This window comes from Solea senegalensis, linkage group LG6 (assembly GCF_019176455.1).
Source record: "Solea senegalensis isolate Sse05_10M linkage group LG6, IFAPA_SoseM_1, whole genome shotgun sequence".
Lineage (NCBI taxonomy): Eukaryota > Metazoa > Chordata > Actinopteri > Pleuronectiformes > Soleidae > Solea > Solea senegalensis.
In genome coordinates, this window is record NC_058026.1 from 14,953,689 (window position 1) to 14,970,156 (window position 16,468).

At 40.5% G+C, this 16,468-nt stretch overlaps 1 protein-coding gene across 1 annotated transcript; it reads right to left on the reverse strand.

Moving 5' to 3' along the window:
* Window positions 1-4,453: 4,453 nt before the first annotated feature.
* Window positions 4,454-13,195, reverse strand: slc44a1a (solute carrier family 44 member 1a). Its single transcript, XM_044029277.1, has 16 exons — window positions 12,929-13,195; window positions 12,571-12,657; window positions 11,203-11,345; window positions 10,101-10,237; window positions 9,691-9,784; window positions 8,728-8,897; window positions 8,059-8,148; window positions 7,826-7,968; window positions 7,365-7,551; window positions 6,501-6,669; window positions 6,249-6,405; window positions 6,064-6,147; window positions 5,833-5,970; window positions 5,509-5,745; window positions 5,097-5,171; window positions 4,454-4,931 (listed from the first exon to the last, which is right to left on the reverse strand). The coding sequence occupies exons 1-16, from the start codon at window positions 12,950-12,952 to the stop codon at window positions 4,908-4,910; spliced, it is 1,959 nt and encodes a 652-aa protein (XP_043885212.1). The 5' UTR covers window positions 12,953-13,195; the 3' UTR covers window positions 4,454-4,907.
* Between the last annotated feature and the right edge of the window lie 3,273 nt (window positions 13,196-16,468).

The following is a 16,468-nucleotide window of genomic DNA, read 5'->3' on the forward strand; positions in this document are numbered from 1 at the left end:
GATTAGTTCGTGGGGTGGAATGACATCTGCCATCGGCGGAAGCTGACCGGGGTCAGGAGTGACACACTCTGTGTGCAAGTACATTACTGCATTATGTAGTAGAACAGGTGAATATTTTATGAGTCACTGTCACACCCACCATACTGTATATGCATGCTTATTCACAGTACACAGAAGTATTTTTAAACATCCATCCATCTTCTACCGCGTTATCCTCCACATGAGGGTTGTGGGCGGGGCAGATCACCAGTCCATCACAAGGCCACATAGAAACAAACAACTGTTTATGCTCACACCTATGGTCAATAGGCCCCCTATTGCATGTTTGTGTGTCATGTGTGAAATTAAACCCACCCACATACAGAGGGGGAACATGCAGAAAGACCCTTGTTCTGACCGGGTCGTGAACGTGGGTCTCTGATTAACACACCTGATTCAAATGGTCAGAAGCCTGATAACGAGCTGTTGATTTGAATCAGGTGTGCTGGAGCAGGGTGACATCTAAAACAGCAGGGCAGTGTTCCCTGAGGACCAGGGTTGGGAATCACTGCACTACGCCAACCGCATGGCCCTATTTTTAAACATATTATCAAGAAAAACACCCAAACTAAGTGAATTAGTTTCACTAAGAAATGACTTTTTTCTTCTTCTGTCCACTTCGGTGTAAGCGGGCCGACAGAACTCACGCAATATAACTGTGTGTGTGTGTTTTGGCAAAAGGAGCTGTCAGCGGCTCCAGATGGGGAAGCCACTGTGCAAATATTAAATCCTCCGCCTCTATGTGCTGACCATGAAAGAAGTGTGGAGTGATACTATCTCATTGGCTAATTTCCACACAGTAGAGCCTGTTGTTGGAACCAGTTCAACAATAAAAAGTGATCTGCCGGGGTATGGGGAGACAGAATGACTAAGTGCTGATGGGAAATGCCTCAAATTGCAGGAAGCACGTTTGATTTTGGGAAATCAGGTTTCTTGGATAAGCAGCGCTCTGTGACGCACGTTCCCTTACCACATCCACGCTCTGGAACATGATGGCCTATGTTGTTGTATGTCATTTATTAGGTCTAACCACCCTTATAAATGCACGTCATTAGATCATATTGATAGTGCAGTGGTGTAGTGGCATATTAGTGAAAGTGAATTCTCTTTGATCAAGTCTTGTTAATGCACTAACTGTAAGCAGCACTAAGACGTCTCCGCGTAGCCTCCAGTGCAGGCTGCTGACTGCTGAGGAGGCACTATGGCTCACTTTAATGGTTTAGTCACTGTTGGTCGATACAAACTTGTGAGCGCATGCGCGTCCATACACACACACACACACACAAATATACAGTGAGCTCACATTACATGCACAAGTCAGCATAAACAATAGACATCTGCACGGCAGTAAGACAAGAAAGGTTTTATGGTTGTAAACTATTTACCAGTTAATCGGAGACGTACGGCTCCTGTCAACAAGCAAAGGATCATTTCATGCACTTCCTGTGCTGAGAACACTGGCCTTTAGGGTAATACACAGTAAGCATTATCTGATCTAAATAAAGGAAAATGCACCTGTGCTAAAATGTTGACGTTGTATATATACTGTAAATAAATACTGACGGAAATACAAAATTTCCGGCAGATGCCGTCTGGAAAGTGATCCGTAAATTGTACAAGTCTGTGTCTGTCTTGTACATCATAATTACCGTCATGTTCAGTCAAGTTAAAGAATTATACAATAACAACAAGGTCAGATTCTCTCACTCCGTGCTTCTACGGAAACACCTTTTCCTTTATTGTAGGCCAATGACGGAAAGGGTTCCTGGAGGAGTTAGCGGTCTGTAAGTACTCCAGAAATCACTTGGGTGTGACTCACGACTAACCATCGAGCGGCTTTCCTCTGGATTTCTGTGTTTTATGGAGGCAGACAGCAGTGAGCGGAGAGAGCTTTCCCATCAATAACCTCTACTTAGTGGCTTGATTCTTGCCTGTTCAATGGTGGTTTGGAAAGAAAAAGGAAGGGGGGGGTGGGGGCAGTATTCTCTACATTAGCAGACTGAGGATTTATGGCGGGCCGGGCATTAACAAATGTTTGAGGGAAAACTCTGCATTTTTGTACGTACTGCAGAATGTGTTTTAGTACTTGAACGTCCACAACCAACGATTTGCATTATGTAGATTATGTAGAGATTACAATGTCAATATGTAGAGTCACACCTGCAGCCATTGTCTCACAATGTCTCACATTGTCTCACTGTGTGTAACAGTTTTTATGCCACATCACTAACTCTCCTGTGCCCTCCGATGCAATCAGCTCATTGCCCTCACCTGTTGTTCCACGCCCCCTTCTTCTCCTCACCTGCGGCTCATTAGTTCCCCTGTATATATACCTGCTCACTTTCAGCCTCTGCCAGATTGTCGTGTGTTTTTGTGAAGCTCTGATCTAACCCGACCTGTTCCTGGTATTATTGACTAAGTAAACTGAACACTCCTCTTTGAATTGACCTCTGCTTCTGTTGTGCGTTTGGGTTCTTCCCTGTCAGTATACCTCACACGGTGTCCCTCAAACTAAATCATCTTGCAAACTGATTCCATTATTGAAAACAAACCCCCCACCCCATAACGTCTCTATATTCAATCTAAACGTTTGACTCAATCTGAAGTGACACATTTTGCCACAGAGGAACATCTGCCTCCGTCTTGCACTGTGTATCTTTGGATGGTTGACCCGAGGTGAACCTTCTACTCCTAGCATCTTCACTGTACCACCTGTCTCACTGTCACTATTCTGTCTTGTTCCTCTTCGCTGCAGTGCAGACCTCCAACTCTCCATGCTCTCTTCCACCTGTCCCCTATACTCTCACTACACTTTACAATATCATCTGCAAACAACACAGTCCACAGAGACTCCTGCCTCCTCTGACCTCGTCTTTCAACCTGTCCATCACCAGAAGGGGCTCAGAGTTGATCCCTGATGTAATCCCACCTTCACCTTGAACCCGTCTGTCCAGCAACACGTCTCACCACTGTCTCCCTGTCCTCCTACATGTCCTGTACCACCCTCGCATACGTCCATGCCACTTCGTGCCACTCCCAACTTCCTCCTACAGCAACACAGTTCCTGTCTTGGCACCAGATCATGAGCTCTCTCTAGATCCACAAAGATACAGTGCAAGTCCCTCTGGCCTTCTCTTTACTTCTCCATCAGCACTCTCAAAGCAAACAGTGCATCTGTGATACTCTGTCTTGGCAACGACCCACACTGCTGCTCATCGATCTTCACTTCCTTTCTTAACCAAGATTCAACAACTCTTTCCCATATCTTCATGGTGTGGCCGATCAACTTTCTTCCTCTGTCATTACTACAGTTCTTCTCCATTCCTCAGGCATTTTCTTGCTTTCAAATATTGTGTTAAACAATCTGGTCAAAAAGTCCACTGCTCTCTCTTCTAGACATCTCTTTACCTCCACATGTGTCATCTGGACCAACTGTCTTTCCCTGGTAACACTTCACTAGACACATTCTCACCTAGCACACCACCTTACAATCTCCTGCCTCTTTCAGATCGCATATACTGCAAAGTATACACAGTACCTCTGCTCTTATACGTCACCCCATGCTCCTCCCTCTTTCGGAAACATGTGATTACCACCGCCATTTCCATCCCTTTTGCAAAATCCACGACCTTGGTGTTTCTTAAGTGTTTCTCTGCTTAACCCAATACCTCCTACCCAACAACATCTCCTCATCACCTCAGTTGTTGTACCGTTGACCCGGAAACATCGAGGAACCGTTTTTGGTGACAATTTTTTCTCCACAAGCTGTGAAACATTCACCTTTATAAAATCTTAGAGCTCACAGAATATGGAAAGATCATCATAAAGTGATGAGAAATCAAATCATATGTTCACTTCATTTATTCTACAAAAGTGGACTTGGAGAATTCTAAAGCTTTCAGTCTTGGTATGAGGTTATTTTGTAATTTTCTAAAGTTAGGGCTGACGGCTATAGTGGATACAAAATGAAGATATGCTGCTCCCAGGTGTTCAAAGCGAGAACATTTAATAGGTATTCCAGATTGGTATCATTTGATATTTACTCGCTGCTTTTTAAAAATAAAAATATATATATATATAGAAAAACATACTACTGTGTTGTCTACCAATTATTTCCAATGACGTTAGCAGCTCCTTATTATGATGCTACTCACCATCAAGGTGAACAAAGGCTCCACTGTATCTTTCCTCTGGGTGACAAACCCAACATAATGATGACGTTAATGTTCCTTGGCTTCCCCCTACTGACTACATGTCGGTAGTACAATCTAAACATGACAAAGACTTTCATAGTTATATATGAATAGTATTACCGCACATTTATCTGCTTTGTTTTCTTTTACACACACTTACGCATGATTAGCTCATGGCAAGGTTTTATAGATGCAGCCAAAAAGTGAAACAATGAAACTCCTTTGTTCTTTTTGAGTAGAAAATTTTATGAGCAATAAACGTGAAGAAATGTAACAAAACGCACTGAGGCAACCATTTCTTAATGTACACATTTTAAAATGACTAACACACAAAAACAAACATGTTAAACCATGTTACATCACGCATATTACTTAAAAAGAATCCAATAAAAAGGGAAACCTTTGGTGTACAGATAAAAAAAACAAAAAACAAGACCCGTCATTAATATAACAAAACACATGTTATTCATCTGTTTGTGTCAACCGCAACATTGCAACATTGAAACCCCTGTTTCTCAAAAATCAACAACAAAAACACATCTTTCACTGAAGCTGAGTTAGGTTTCTATAAAAAAAAAGGCATTGTTATTTTCCAGAAGTTCCTGGAGGTGAAATGCAGGTGAGCCGAGATGAGCTTCGGAGGACTTTTAGTGGTTTTGACTCTCCATCACAAGGTTAAGCTAAAGTTCCCCCACGTGTCTGCAGGAGAGAGGAAAAGAGAAAAACACATTATCATCTGATTTTCATTAAAACCACAAAACAAAAGAATCAACCTGTTGGGACTATGTATTTGGCACTGATGAGTTTTCTACCAAGTCTTTCTACGTAAATGACACAGTTTGCATACAAGATTTTTCTGCTCACCATGGACTTCATCTCCCGTCCGTCTCCGTCACCTGCCTTGTACCGACCCTGTTTCTTACTGTTCTCAACAAATTCCTGGAAGGAAAAACAGAATTGTAGAACAGTTTTATTAGATAATAAGAAATTACTAGGGCTTAGGCAACAAGGCAAATTGCACTTGTAAAATTTGCCTATTAAACAGGATGTTTTTATAATCTACTGCTTTTTTTTTTATTGGATGTTTATATTTTATTATATATATAGGATTTTATTTAAGTCCTGTCTTATTAGGACCAGGTTTTGGTCACGATGAGTACCACTGGTCCTGACAAGGTCAGCGTTTATGCCAAAAAAGGTCCAAAAGAGGTAACAAATACACCTACATATACCAAATACAAGTACATACACGCGCCTACACTCGCTTTCCTCTCACCATTAAGGCCTTGTCCATGTAGTACTCCCGTCCAGGGCTGCCATCATTATACTTTGTGTCCACAGCAAAGCAGAGGAAGAGGACATCAACCACGTTCTCAAACACAGAAAGGAAGCAGTGAGCCACCAGGTAGGCAAACACGCAGACAATGAGGAGAGGCAGCACCCACACGGCGTAGTCCCTCTGGTAATTCAGAGCCAGGACGCCAGCGAAAGCTGTGCAGGAGACGATGAGCACCTGTGAGTGCAGAGTTAAAGCCTGGTTAGAAAATCTCACATGGAAAACTCGAAAGATGTTTCAATGGACAACAACTCTGCGCGGTACCTTTCCCAAGAAGAGGACAAAGTCGCCCACGGTGTTAATGGCGGCTACGCGGAGGGCGTTCTCCACAAGGATCAGAAACGCTTCACGGGCTGAGGTGCAGAAACTGGTGCTGTTGATGGCTGTTGCAGTGTAAGCATTCTGAAATGATATGGTGTGGTCATGTTTACTGGAGATGCTCAAGTCTTAAGATACCTACTACCATATTTCCTTCACCAGCCTGCGATGACTTACTTGATTCAAGTATGCTAAACACTTCTCCAAGCACCATAAACAGCAGACACATGCTTTCAGCATGCAACGAGCACAAGCGTTTTCCTATAAGAAACACAAAAGAAAATGGGTTATCTTAACATATTGTATACATGGATGCAGGTTCTAAAAATACTTGTAACAACAATAATACTTTCACAGTTTACCTTTCCTTTAAGCTGGCTGTGGATGTAAGTCAGGATTAAACGAGGGATCTTTACAAGTGTGATGATGAAGGAGCCTTTGGCCAGAGTGCCCAGGTGGTAGCGGAAGGTTCGTGCCATGGAAGAAAGGATGGGAGTTACTGGCATCTGGGATTTATTCCTGCAATAAACCACAGCCAGTGAGGAGACATAATGGAATGCAGAATGAACGATGAAGCATGTGGAAGTTGTAATGTCGCTGCTGTTGCTTCGTACCTTGTGAAATAGTAGGTGACGACAGCTCCCGCGATGGTCATCTGCTGGAACGCGAGAATGAACTCGCTGATCCAGATGAGACCCACAGCGTGATACCACACCAGGTACTGAAAGGGTCCTTGCATTTGATATTCGACCACACCTGTAGAGTTGTTCTTTATTGGTGTTCCTGTGGCGAGAATGCAAGCGTGAGTATTTTTTATACCATTATAACTAAAATACTATAGTTATAATAGTGAACTATAATACTAATACTATGCCTATGCCTATATCTAACACTTAAGCTAGACATTAATCCCAGCCAAAGCAATAGCTCTATTAAAAAGGTGTAAAATGTAGAAAAATGTCAATAAACTAAAACAAATGTAACGAACAAACTTATATTCTCTTCAGGACATTGTCTCTTTGGACAGCAACACAACCTTCTTCTTTACAAGTACATACAAAAGGTACTAAGGCAAGAATTCACTGATTGCTAAATTATTTCCATACTTGGCAAAATATATCAGAAAATAGAAATAAGAAACAAAGAAGTGTGATGTTTTAAAATACTACTGCGGTTGAATTAAAAGTCAAGCAGTCGAAAGGAAAACGTGGGAGATGAAGAGAGAAGTGGTTCTTTGACTCCGTCCTCCCACATCACGAGACTGGCACAAGTTTCCAGATGTGGGAGTCAAGTCATGCCATTGAAACCAAGACAAAATGTCTCATGTAACAAATTAATATTCTCCTTTCTTTGGTAACTTGTACCACTAACCCTTTGGATGCAAAAAAAAAAAAAGACTTGTCTGTGTGTTGCAGTGGAATCTAGTAGTGACAATCATCCACAGAACTAAATGATCAGCAGTGGATTTCTCCACCAACCTGTAGTCCCGAGGAAGAGAAGCACGGCAATCCAGTAGACCCAGAAGAGCATGAGGCAGAGGAAAGTCCAGAATGGCTGCAAGGCCAGCAAAGGCAGGTGGATGAACACTTTCCCCGCCACGTGGAACAGAGCGATAGTGAGCGCCACTCGCTTCCTCATGAAGAACATCACCAGCAGGAGAATCACCTGAAAGTTAACACCAAGAGTTTGAGCAATCACTCGTTGGGTCTGTGGCGTTAGGTGATCACAGTATATCTTTTCTGTATAACCAGAAAAAACACTTACAAGTTGTACATTGTACCAAACAAATGCACACACAATCTAAAATGTGTCTTTCCCTGCTCTGATTTAAAACTGATTTTAAGTGTTTTTCAGTGAAACATTCTGAATTGCCTCACTGCATGAAATGTGCAATGTAGAAACAAATCAAATCACGGCTAGCCTTAAACACAAGACATACCGTGAAAATTGTAGCACCAATTGCGTACACAAGGAGGGCTTTGACATTGTCTGAGGCAACTTCATTCCCTAACGCAGATGTGGTATTATTGTCGAGAGCAATCCTGTGGTCAGCGTACAGCCACCAGAGGACGCCTGTCCCACCTGCAATCACAACACAAAGAGTCAATTAATTAAGCAGTACACTGTACTTATGAGTGAAAACCAATCACAACGTTGGTTTCTCAAAGTTACCTATTGAGCCGATGATGACGAGGATCGTTAGAATCCACACCAGCACTTTGGAGATGTAACGGATGATGATCATCATGATCAGGGACAGAACTGAGTCAGAGAGAATAAACAGTGCGTCATGATTATTTTTAACATGAGGATGTGGTCATAGCAACATTTGACAAAAACACACTAATATATGCAGTTAACCTCAAATACAAATGTAAGCTGGGAACAACAAAGGCCCAGACATCCCATGAACATCCCAGTGATGTAAACAGTATGTGATGTGAATACTGAATAAATAAACATTACATGTCATTACATTACAAACTATTATATAAATAAGTCGAAATAAAAAGGTGTCTAAAACTGACAAGAACTCCGTTTTGACATTCTTGCCGTGTCAATGAGAGGAGATAGAGCAGACCTTTCACGCACGCCTGTGGCCTACACTTGAATGAATACAATGGTGTAACCACAGACATTTCCTGTTATTATTTTTTGTTGACAAAAATAGCTGCTCTTCCAACAAATGCCCTCATAAAGTGATAAGAGCTGTGCTGTGAGAGCGGCAGAAAATGTTAAACCAGCGGTAACCATGTGCTATTTCTCAGGACCTAATGTCTAAATGAAACTGTGTTTTCAACAAGTGCTATCTAATAATAATAATAATTATTATTATTTTACCTAAAGCCAGAATACAAAGACCCATGATGATCTCCTTGCTGGCCATGACCCCAGAAACGACACGTCGCAGCACATCGTTGTCACTGACAAATGTGATGAATGACTGAATAAATTCAGCATAGCAGCCAATGTCCACTGGGATACAGCGGTCAAACACTGGGAGAGCCTTACTGCAAACAGGAAAAATATAAAGAACAAAAGTTAATTCCTTTGTAATTTGACATCAGAAGACTATACATGGTGGCAACTTTCTAAAACTGTTATTGTATTTGTCTCCTTTTATTCCTGTCACATGGAACGTTACAATGGACTTCTGCAATTAAGTTAGAGTATTTCAATAACTAGTGATTTATCCCAATCAGCCTTTCTCTCTGCTGATACAGGGGCTGTATCCGATACTGGTAATTTCCTAGAAAACTGATGCTCACTGTCAGTAAAATAAACATTAATCCTGACTGAACTTTGGAGAGAAGCTTGGATTCCTCTGTGTTTACTGTGTTTGTGTACAAAATGGTGAAAATATCACTTTGTTTGGTAGATACCCAAGTGTTTACATTTATGTATTAAACAAACAAGTGTTGAGGATGTTTAAATATGTGTGTGCTCCCCACTGTGCACAGGGCAGAGAGGACAGATTGAACAGAGGCTGTTTATCATTCAGATCTGTGTTTATAAAAACAGTCCATCCCGTCATGACATCCTGGTTTGGTGCGATCACATGTCTAATCCACATGACATATTTCTATTCTGCTACTTCTGTATTTTCATTCCAAAAAAAGAATAACAGACAGGATAAGTGCACAGCACGGGGGCGTGTCCATGTATGTGATGGAATTGTACATTTCAATCACAACAAATCCTTTGGGAATGAAGACATTCTGCACATGTAAACATCACTAACGATAGTGTCACAAACATGGGAAACATTACAAACATTAAACGCTTAAGTATATGCTTGATTACCTTTTTGAAACAGGGAGTTTGGGACATTTAGTGAATCTTTCTGAATGGCCTGTGTATCTTGTTGGAGAAATATCATAAGAACAGAGCTGTGTGCCTGATAACACAGGAAAACCAAAAATTAGATGACACGTTGCAATGATCACCAGTCAATATATCAATATATCATAATGTCCAGCATTTAAACTCAGCTAACACATGATGCATTATACTGTACAGACACCTCAGTGAATTTTGTTTTTTATCACAATAAGAAGTAAATAGATACTATAATGATAGAAATAAACACACCAGGAAAAGAACAGTTACAACTTACTCTACCTGTGCCTTTTTTAGGATGCTGATGGATGAGGGCACACACACAAGTTTAACCTGCACTTCTTCCACATTAAGCCATTTTGGAGATTTCTCACCATTATTTAGAGCAAACTTCTTTAAATCATCATAAGTCTTCAGTTCAGAAGCAGGGCATTTGGAGACACACAGAGCGATGGACTTGATCTTTCTGTTAATGAGGTCGAGGTTGCAAGGGTCCAGGAAGAAGACAAATCTAAGTATTGTAAACGAGAACGGGAATCGTTAGCGGTTGAGTGTAAAGTGCTGTCACAAATCTCTGTATATTTTGTTATTACGATGGCAGATTTGAGTGTTCTCTGTGGTCAGAAAAATGAAAATGAAAGATGTTGACATTTGCTGTGCTGTTAGACAGATCCTTCTTTGTAACAGAAACGCCTTTTATTCAAAGCCTCCGTGCAGGGAACTCAGCCCAATAAAGCGTGACCCATTGTTTCTGTAAAACTGGGCTTGCAGGCGGCAAGCTGATGGAAATCCACAGCCAAAAGAAAAAAAAAATCAAAGACTCCTCACATTAATTATAACAAGCAGACTTTGTGGCATTCTTTATCTTTAATCATTTAAATATATGCATATCTTAAGTAACAAAAAAAAGGTAATGATGGGTGAGTGTGGCTCTGTGTTTGTGTCTGCATTTTGTTGGTTACTTTAAATCTGTATTTTACATTCTGACAATATCTCTAAACAGTCCAATCATGAAAATGCTGCTTGTCCCTCGTCTGAAATATCTTCTGTGGACAACTCGTAAGGTCTTAAATAAGCGATGTGTGAATTACACTGCTATTTTGAACGTAACATGTTCAAAAAAGAGGTCTGGTCTGAAAAGATCAATATTTAAAACTATGTAACTAGGACAGGAGATAAACTTAAGTGATGTGCAGCAACCTGCAGTTTGTGGTAAATTAGATTAGGATTACATGATGCAATCCTTGCGTGAACCTGTGCAACACTGAATGGCTTTTTTCTGTGACACCAATTCTGAGCTTCAGGGGCCAAAAACATTTTCTCAACATGTCTGAGTGTCAAGTACGAAATCTACAACTGAGAAATCTGACAATCTAATCCGGAGAAAACAACAGATCAATCAATAAGTACTTAAGGGACAACTGTAAATAAAAGCCATGTCAGATGCATAAGTCAATTATAAATAATGAGACTAACTTGTTTTCCCTCATGTCCTGGCCACTGAGAGGTACTCCGTCAATCTTGGTGTTATTGTGACCGCAGGTGTTGCCATAACTGTCATATCCTGAGACGAGCCTAGAGGCAGCACCTGTGGCAATGGGATAGCCACAGATACATGCCTGCAGAGGACACACAGCAGAGTAGATTAAATCAACACCGACCATAAGGCACTCACTTATAACATATTTTTAACTAATCCTTAGTTAGACAATAGTAAGCTAGTCTAATAGAGTTAAGTCAGGACAGTTGTACAGCCTTTGTGCAGGTTATTATGTTCAGTGTAAAGTCAAACTTTGTGCTAACTGTTGATCTGTTTGTGATAAACTACAACATCGTAATCAAAGACCATGAAAATTCAAATAGACTGTGGATCATTTATTGCATTGCTTTTAATGCAATAAATAAATTTAATTCGCTGATGTCCAACATTGTTTTCAGACACTCACTCACTGGTCATCATAGCATATTCGTTGTTGATGTCACAGTTATCCGAATTGCAATCTATGATGTTTGGAGATTAGACAAATTGGACGCTTTTTGACCATGAGTGTGAGAGTGGATGGTTGTTTGTCTCTATGTGTCCCTGTGATGGACTGGTGACCTGTCCAGTATGCACCAGTATGTTTGCCCTATGTCAGTTGGGATTGGAACCAGAGCCACCCACAACCCTCATGTGGAGGATCAGGCGGTAGAAAATGGATGGATAGATGGATATTTTAAAAGAGAATTGTATCAATCTGCTTTTACCTCGCAAAAACACAGTGAAATCACTTTCCATTTTTATTTTTGTCAGCGACACATATATCTCTTATTAATCTACCTTAATTTCCTTTGCACATCATTGATGTTTAATCATAAAAAAACAAACAAACCATAATTTAGAAAGTAAATTTTAAATGTAAACTTCTGCCTCAAAATGCAAAATGTACACTGTGGCTAGTTTGTCCATTTGGGCTACTGTAGAAACATGCAGGCACAAGAAAGTGGCCTCCATAAAGCACTGTAAAACTCTTGACTAAACAGCATATACAAGGCTTGTTCTGACACAATGAAAACAACATTTTTATTTTATAGCAATAACACACTTGCATGACAAACTTATGGGTAGCACATTACATTTCTGCCAATAAACTCTCCGAAATGTTACACGATGGACTTTAATGAGTAGATATTTATATTAAATACAGACTTTCTACTGTATATTATTCGATTTTTGTGCCTTGTGGATCTTATTATTGTTTGTGCTCTTTTCTAATGTTCCACAATTCAAAATTGAATCAAATCAACAACAGTTTAAAGTAAAACCAATGGTTACAACTTTCACGAAGGTAGTTTTTAACTCACCATGCCAACACAGAACACTGTGAAGAGGATGAGCCATGGGATATCCGTACAGCTGCGCTCCTCCAGCGGTTTCCAATCACGTTTACCCTGCCGAGGCATAAGAAAGTGGAGAATACACAGATTATATGGAGAGATTATATCCTTGTCTCCGTTTATGTTTGTCCTGTAGTGCAGTGGTGACCCTGCTGCATCAACACCAGCGCACTAACCCACTGCAACAACTTGTTGCTGCAAAACAAGCGTCTACTATAAAATGTGACGTGAACGTTGCACACGACTGGTGACGCTCGTGTGTTTTTAAGGTTTGTAAAACAGCCATAAACGTCTTATTGAATCACACTGTGCGCAAACCACCTACCTCTGTGCTGGTACAGCATCCCATTGTGAGCAGGAACGCGAAAACGTAAGATAAAAAACTAAACTTAACTTTAAATGTCTATTCTTTGGATAAACTTTTCAGTCTCATGTCCCTTTTCCGTCTCTCGCTTTCCTGGCAGTGTTAAATTGTTCCCATGACCGGCTTAAGAGCACAAATTAATACTTTAGTTTGTTAACACTTAAGTTAGCAAACGCCCATATATACGCGCGGAGCTGCTGCAGGTAAACAAATGCGGAAGGAAGGAGTAAAATGTCTCACGTTGCCTTCACGGGCATCCTGGAAAATAAAAATACGAACTAAGGAGAAGAAGACAGAAGGAGTAATTGGTGTCTTATTGAATTAGGATGTTTACAAGTTAGACAGGTGGAAATGAAACTAGCGCTACAGATATACAGACCAGATATAACCGTCAAATTCGATATAATTTGTCTAAAAGCTACAAATACAACAACTCCCAGAATGCACCGCGCGCGTTGTTGCCTTCCAATCCCTAAAATGTCCCAACATGAAAAAATCCTGTTCACATTATAATATTTGGGGATATATCGTGGACTATTATAACGAGTTTTTCTTTCTCGTCTATGTCATTACGATGTTACAAGTCAAAGTCAACGAAGAAGAATGTGACTTTAGAGAACAAGCCTTTGTCTTTGTACTTCATTTATTTTGTGACTAACGTGGTGCTAGGTGCCGGAGACGCCAGAAGATGGCAGTAATGCGACTACGTGGACCTAAATGTCACATCCTTTCAGTGGATTTTTGTTTACCATGGACACTCCACATAAGACCAGCAAACCGGTAAACTTTTCAATGTAAATAATATAGATACGGTTTAAGTATAAAGTGAATCTGCGGGTCTGGATAGTGAACATGCATTACTTACAGGCTTACTTTTCTGTCAAAACCCCCCAATTTACCTTCGTCATTGTGTTACTTATAAACGTGGAAACATTTACAGTGATAATACTGAAGAAACATAGGTGTTGAAAGGTGGTGAATTTTTGATAATTCAGTTGGAATACTCAGTCGTGCCTCAGTGACACAGGTGGGCATGTTAATATGCAAAATACTGACCATTGCTGCTGTGCTGTAAATTATCTAGAACAATTGTGGTTTTTTTAATTGTATATGTAATAGTGAAGTCATTTTAAATTATTAGGAATCGTCTTTGTCAATCTACATGATTAAATTGTAAACTAGAAATCCAGATGCCTCCCCGCATATGATACTTTGTTGCCCCCGCCTGTATGTTTTAAGGTATTACAGCCAGTTCATCAATCTAATGGTGATTTACTGATTAATTAATAACAGTCCCATGTAGCCCTGCTGCTGGGAGACTACAGGACTTCATCTTGTTCATCTTGAGACACTTGTGTGGGATTGTATAGTCTCTGCAGCTGCTGCCCTTAAACTGAAAGACTTTCTTGCTGCTGTGAAACCTTTCCTGCAAGAGGTAGGAACCCCAGAGGCACATATTAAAAAAGAAAGAAAAACAAAAAAGCTCAACCAAAGACAAAAGGCACCTAAACAGATTCTGTGGTTAATCTTATTTCTGAATTTTAGTTTTTGAAGAACTGCGCCCCATTTTACATCATCATTTTTAAATTGCAGTTTTCACCCTCATAGCTAGGATCTGTGTCATGGCTTATAACTACTTTCAGATGTTTGAGGTTGCATTTTTTAAGAAGATACAACCCCCGCCTGCTATTTTTCAAGATGTTTCTGCTCCTCATAGTGAAGGTTTCCTGACCTGCACAGTTCCTGTGTTGGCTTAATGTCAAAACAGTTATTTTTCAGAAGAGGTGACTTGAGTCTTACTTTCCTGTGGCTCTTTATTGTCATTATATATGTTTCTACTGCCTTGTGAAGACCGGAAGGGAAGGTACATATTTAACCCTAGCAATCTCATCTGTTCAGCTCTGGCAATCTAATCCTCGCTTCTCTTTATGAAATCAGAGTTGTGCAGTTTTTCTTTTGAATATGCGTTTTTGTGTAGCCTGTTTATAACACAGATTGTCTGTCTGTTAATTGCATAACTGTGCAATGGCTTTGCAGGTATCAAACTTGGCAGGGTACTTACTGAGGGCACCAGTGTGTGCAGTGCAGTAGAAATGTGACAGATATATCATTAAGCAAGGCACTTCTGTCAGCCTAAAGACTGTTGTGCCAATAAAGATAAGATGTGCCATGCACGCAATGGCGAGTCACTTGACGCTTGAGATGTCATAATACACCTACATGTGAGTGCATGTCAGTGTGGATTGAAAGCAAAACTAAACGTAAGGCATTGTTCATTTTGCAGCACCGAAACACATGATGTGCAGATGACGATGGATACGTGAGGCAACAAACACAGGAATTGGGAGGTAATATGTGAAGCCAGGATTCAGAACGAACATGAAGCAGAAACATAACTGCTCAGAGGTCCCTTGCATCAATTGATGAAACAGCTTTGGCCGTGTATCCCCTGACTCTAGGTTTCAAGAATTTCCTGTGGATGCTGCTGTGGCAACAGTGTCCAAGGACAACACTTTTTCTGTGGATCTCTACTGGACGAGTCAATGCCAGCACAGCATATGTTCAGCAGAATCCTGGGCGGCGGGCGTGCAGTACGTCACTATCCAGGCTCTTGCAGGCTCTGGTCCAAGCTCAAGAATCATTCTTCATAAACAACAAGACACGAGGATAAATATTATGTGCCTGTGTCCTGAGATGCGTTCAAGACTCAAGCTGTCAAAAACTGTCAAGCTTTGGAGCCTGTGATGCATACCATAAGGTGAGTATTTTGGAATCTCTGTGTAGCACCTACGTTTTTTTAATAGATGGAAAGAGTGGTAATAAACTACTCACTCACTCTGAATCACTTGACCTTTTATAAAGCAAACAGTGCCTCTTCCAAGATGAGCTATTGAAATCAAATACAGTTATTTTCTCATTCATGTGGTGCAATGCCTTGGGAAAGTCGTGGGGTTTTATTTTTGCTAAATAAGCAGTGCAAACCTGAATTTTAGATTTGACATTATGAAAATGGTTTTGTCTTTGAAAATAATAATAATGCATTCTTACATACATGCATTTTCTGGTTCTAGAAGTGGGGGAATGTGCTCAGGTGCTGATGATTATTGGGTTATGGGCCATGTGTCTAGAAGACAAATGGAATACAGCTGTTGTTACCACCTACTAGCTGTGCTCTGACCCACATGAAACAGTCTTATTTCAAATGAAGGTAGATTGCATGAGTTGAAAATAGATATACGGTTACTGTCCCTGACTGACCTGTTAATAAGTTTTCTTTTCCTTTTGCGTTAAAAGACATGTGGCTCCTGCTGAAGCAGGGTGTTGCTTTTTAAACGGCTGAACTGGGCAGTCTTTGCAGAAAGAGAGAGAGGCTGTTTGATTTATAAAAACATTCAAATCACACCCGTTTTATTTCAATAAATCAGTCGCACGATTTTTGACACATGGTTTATTGCTTTTATAATCTCACACACTTTTTTTCTCCCCTATTGAGGTTGCATT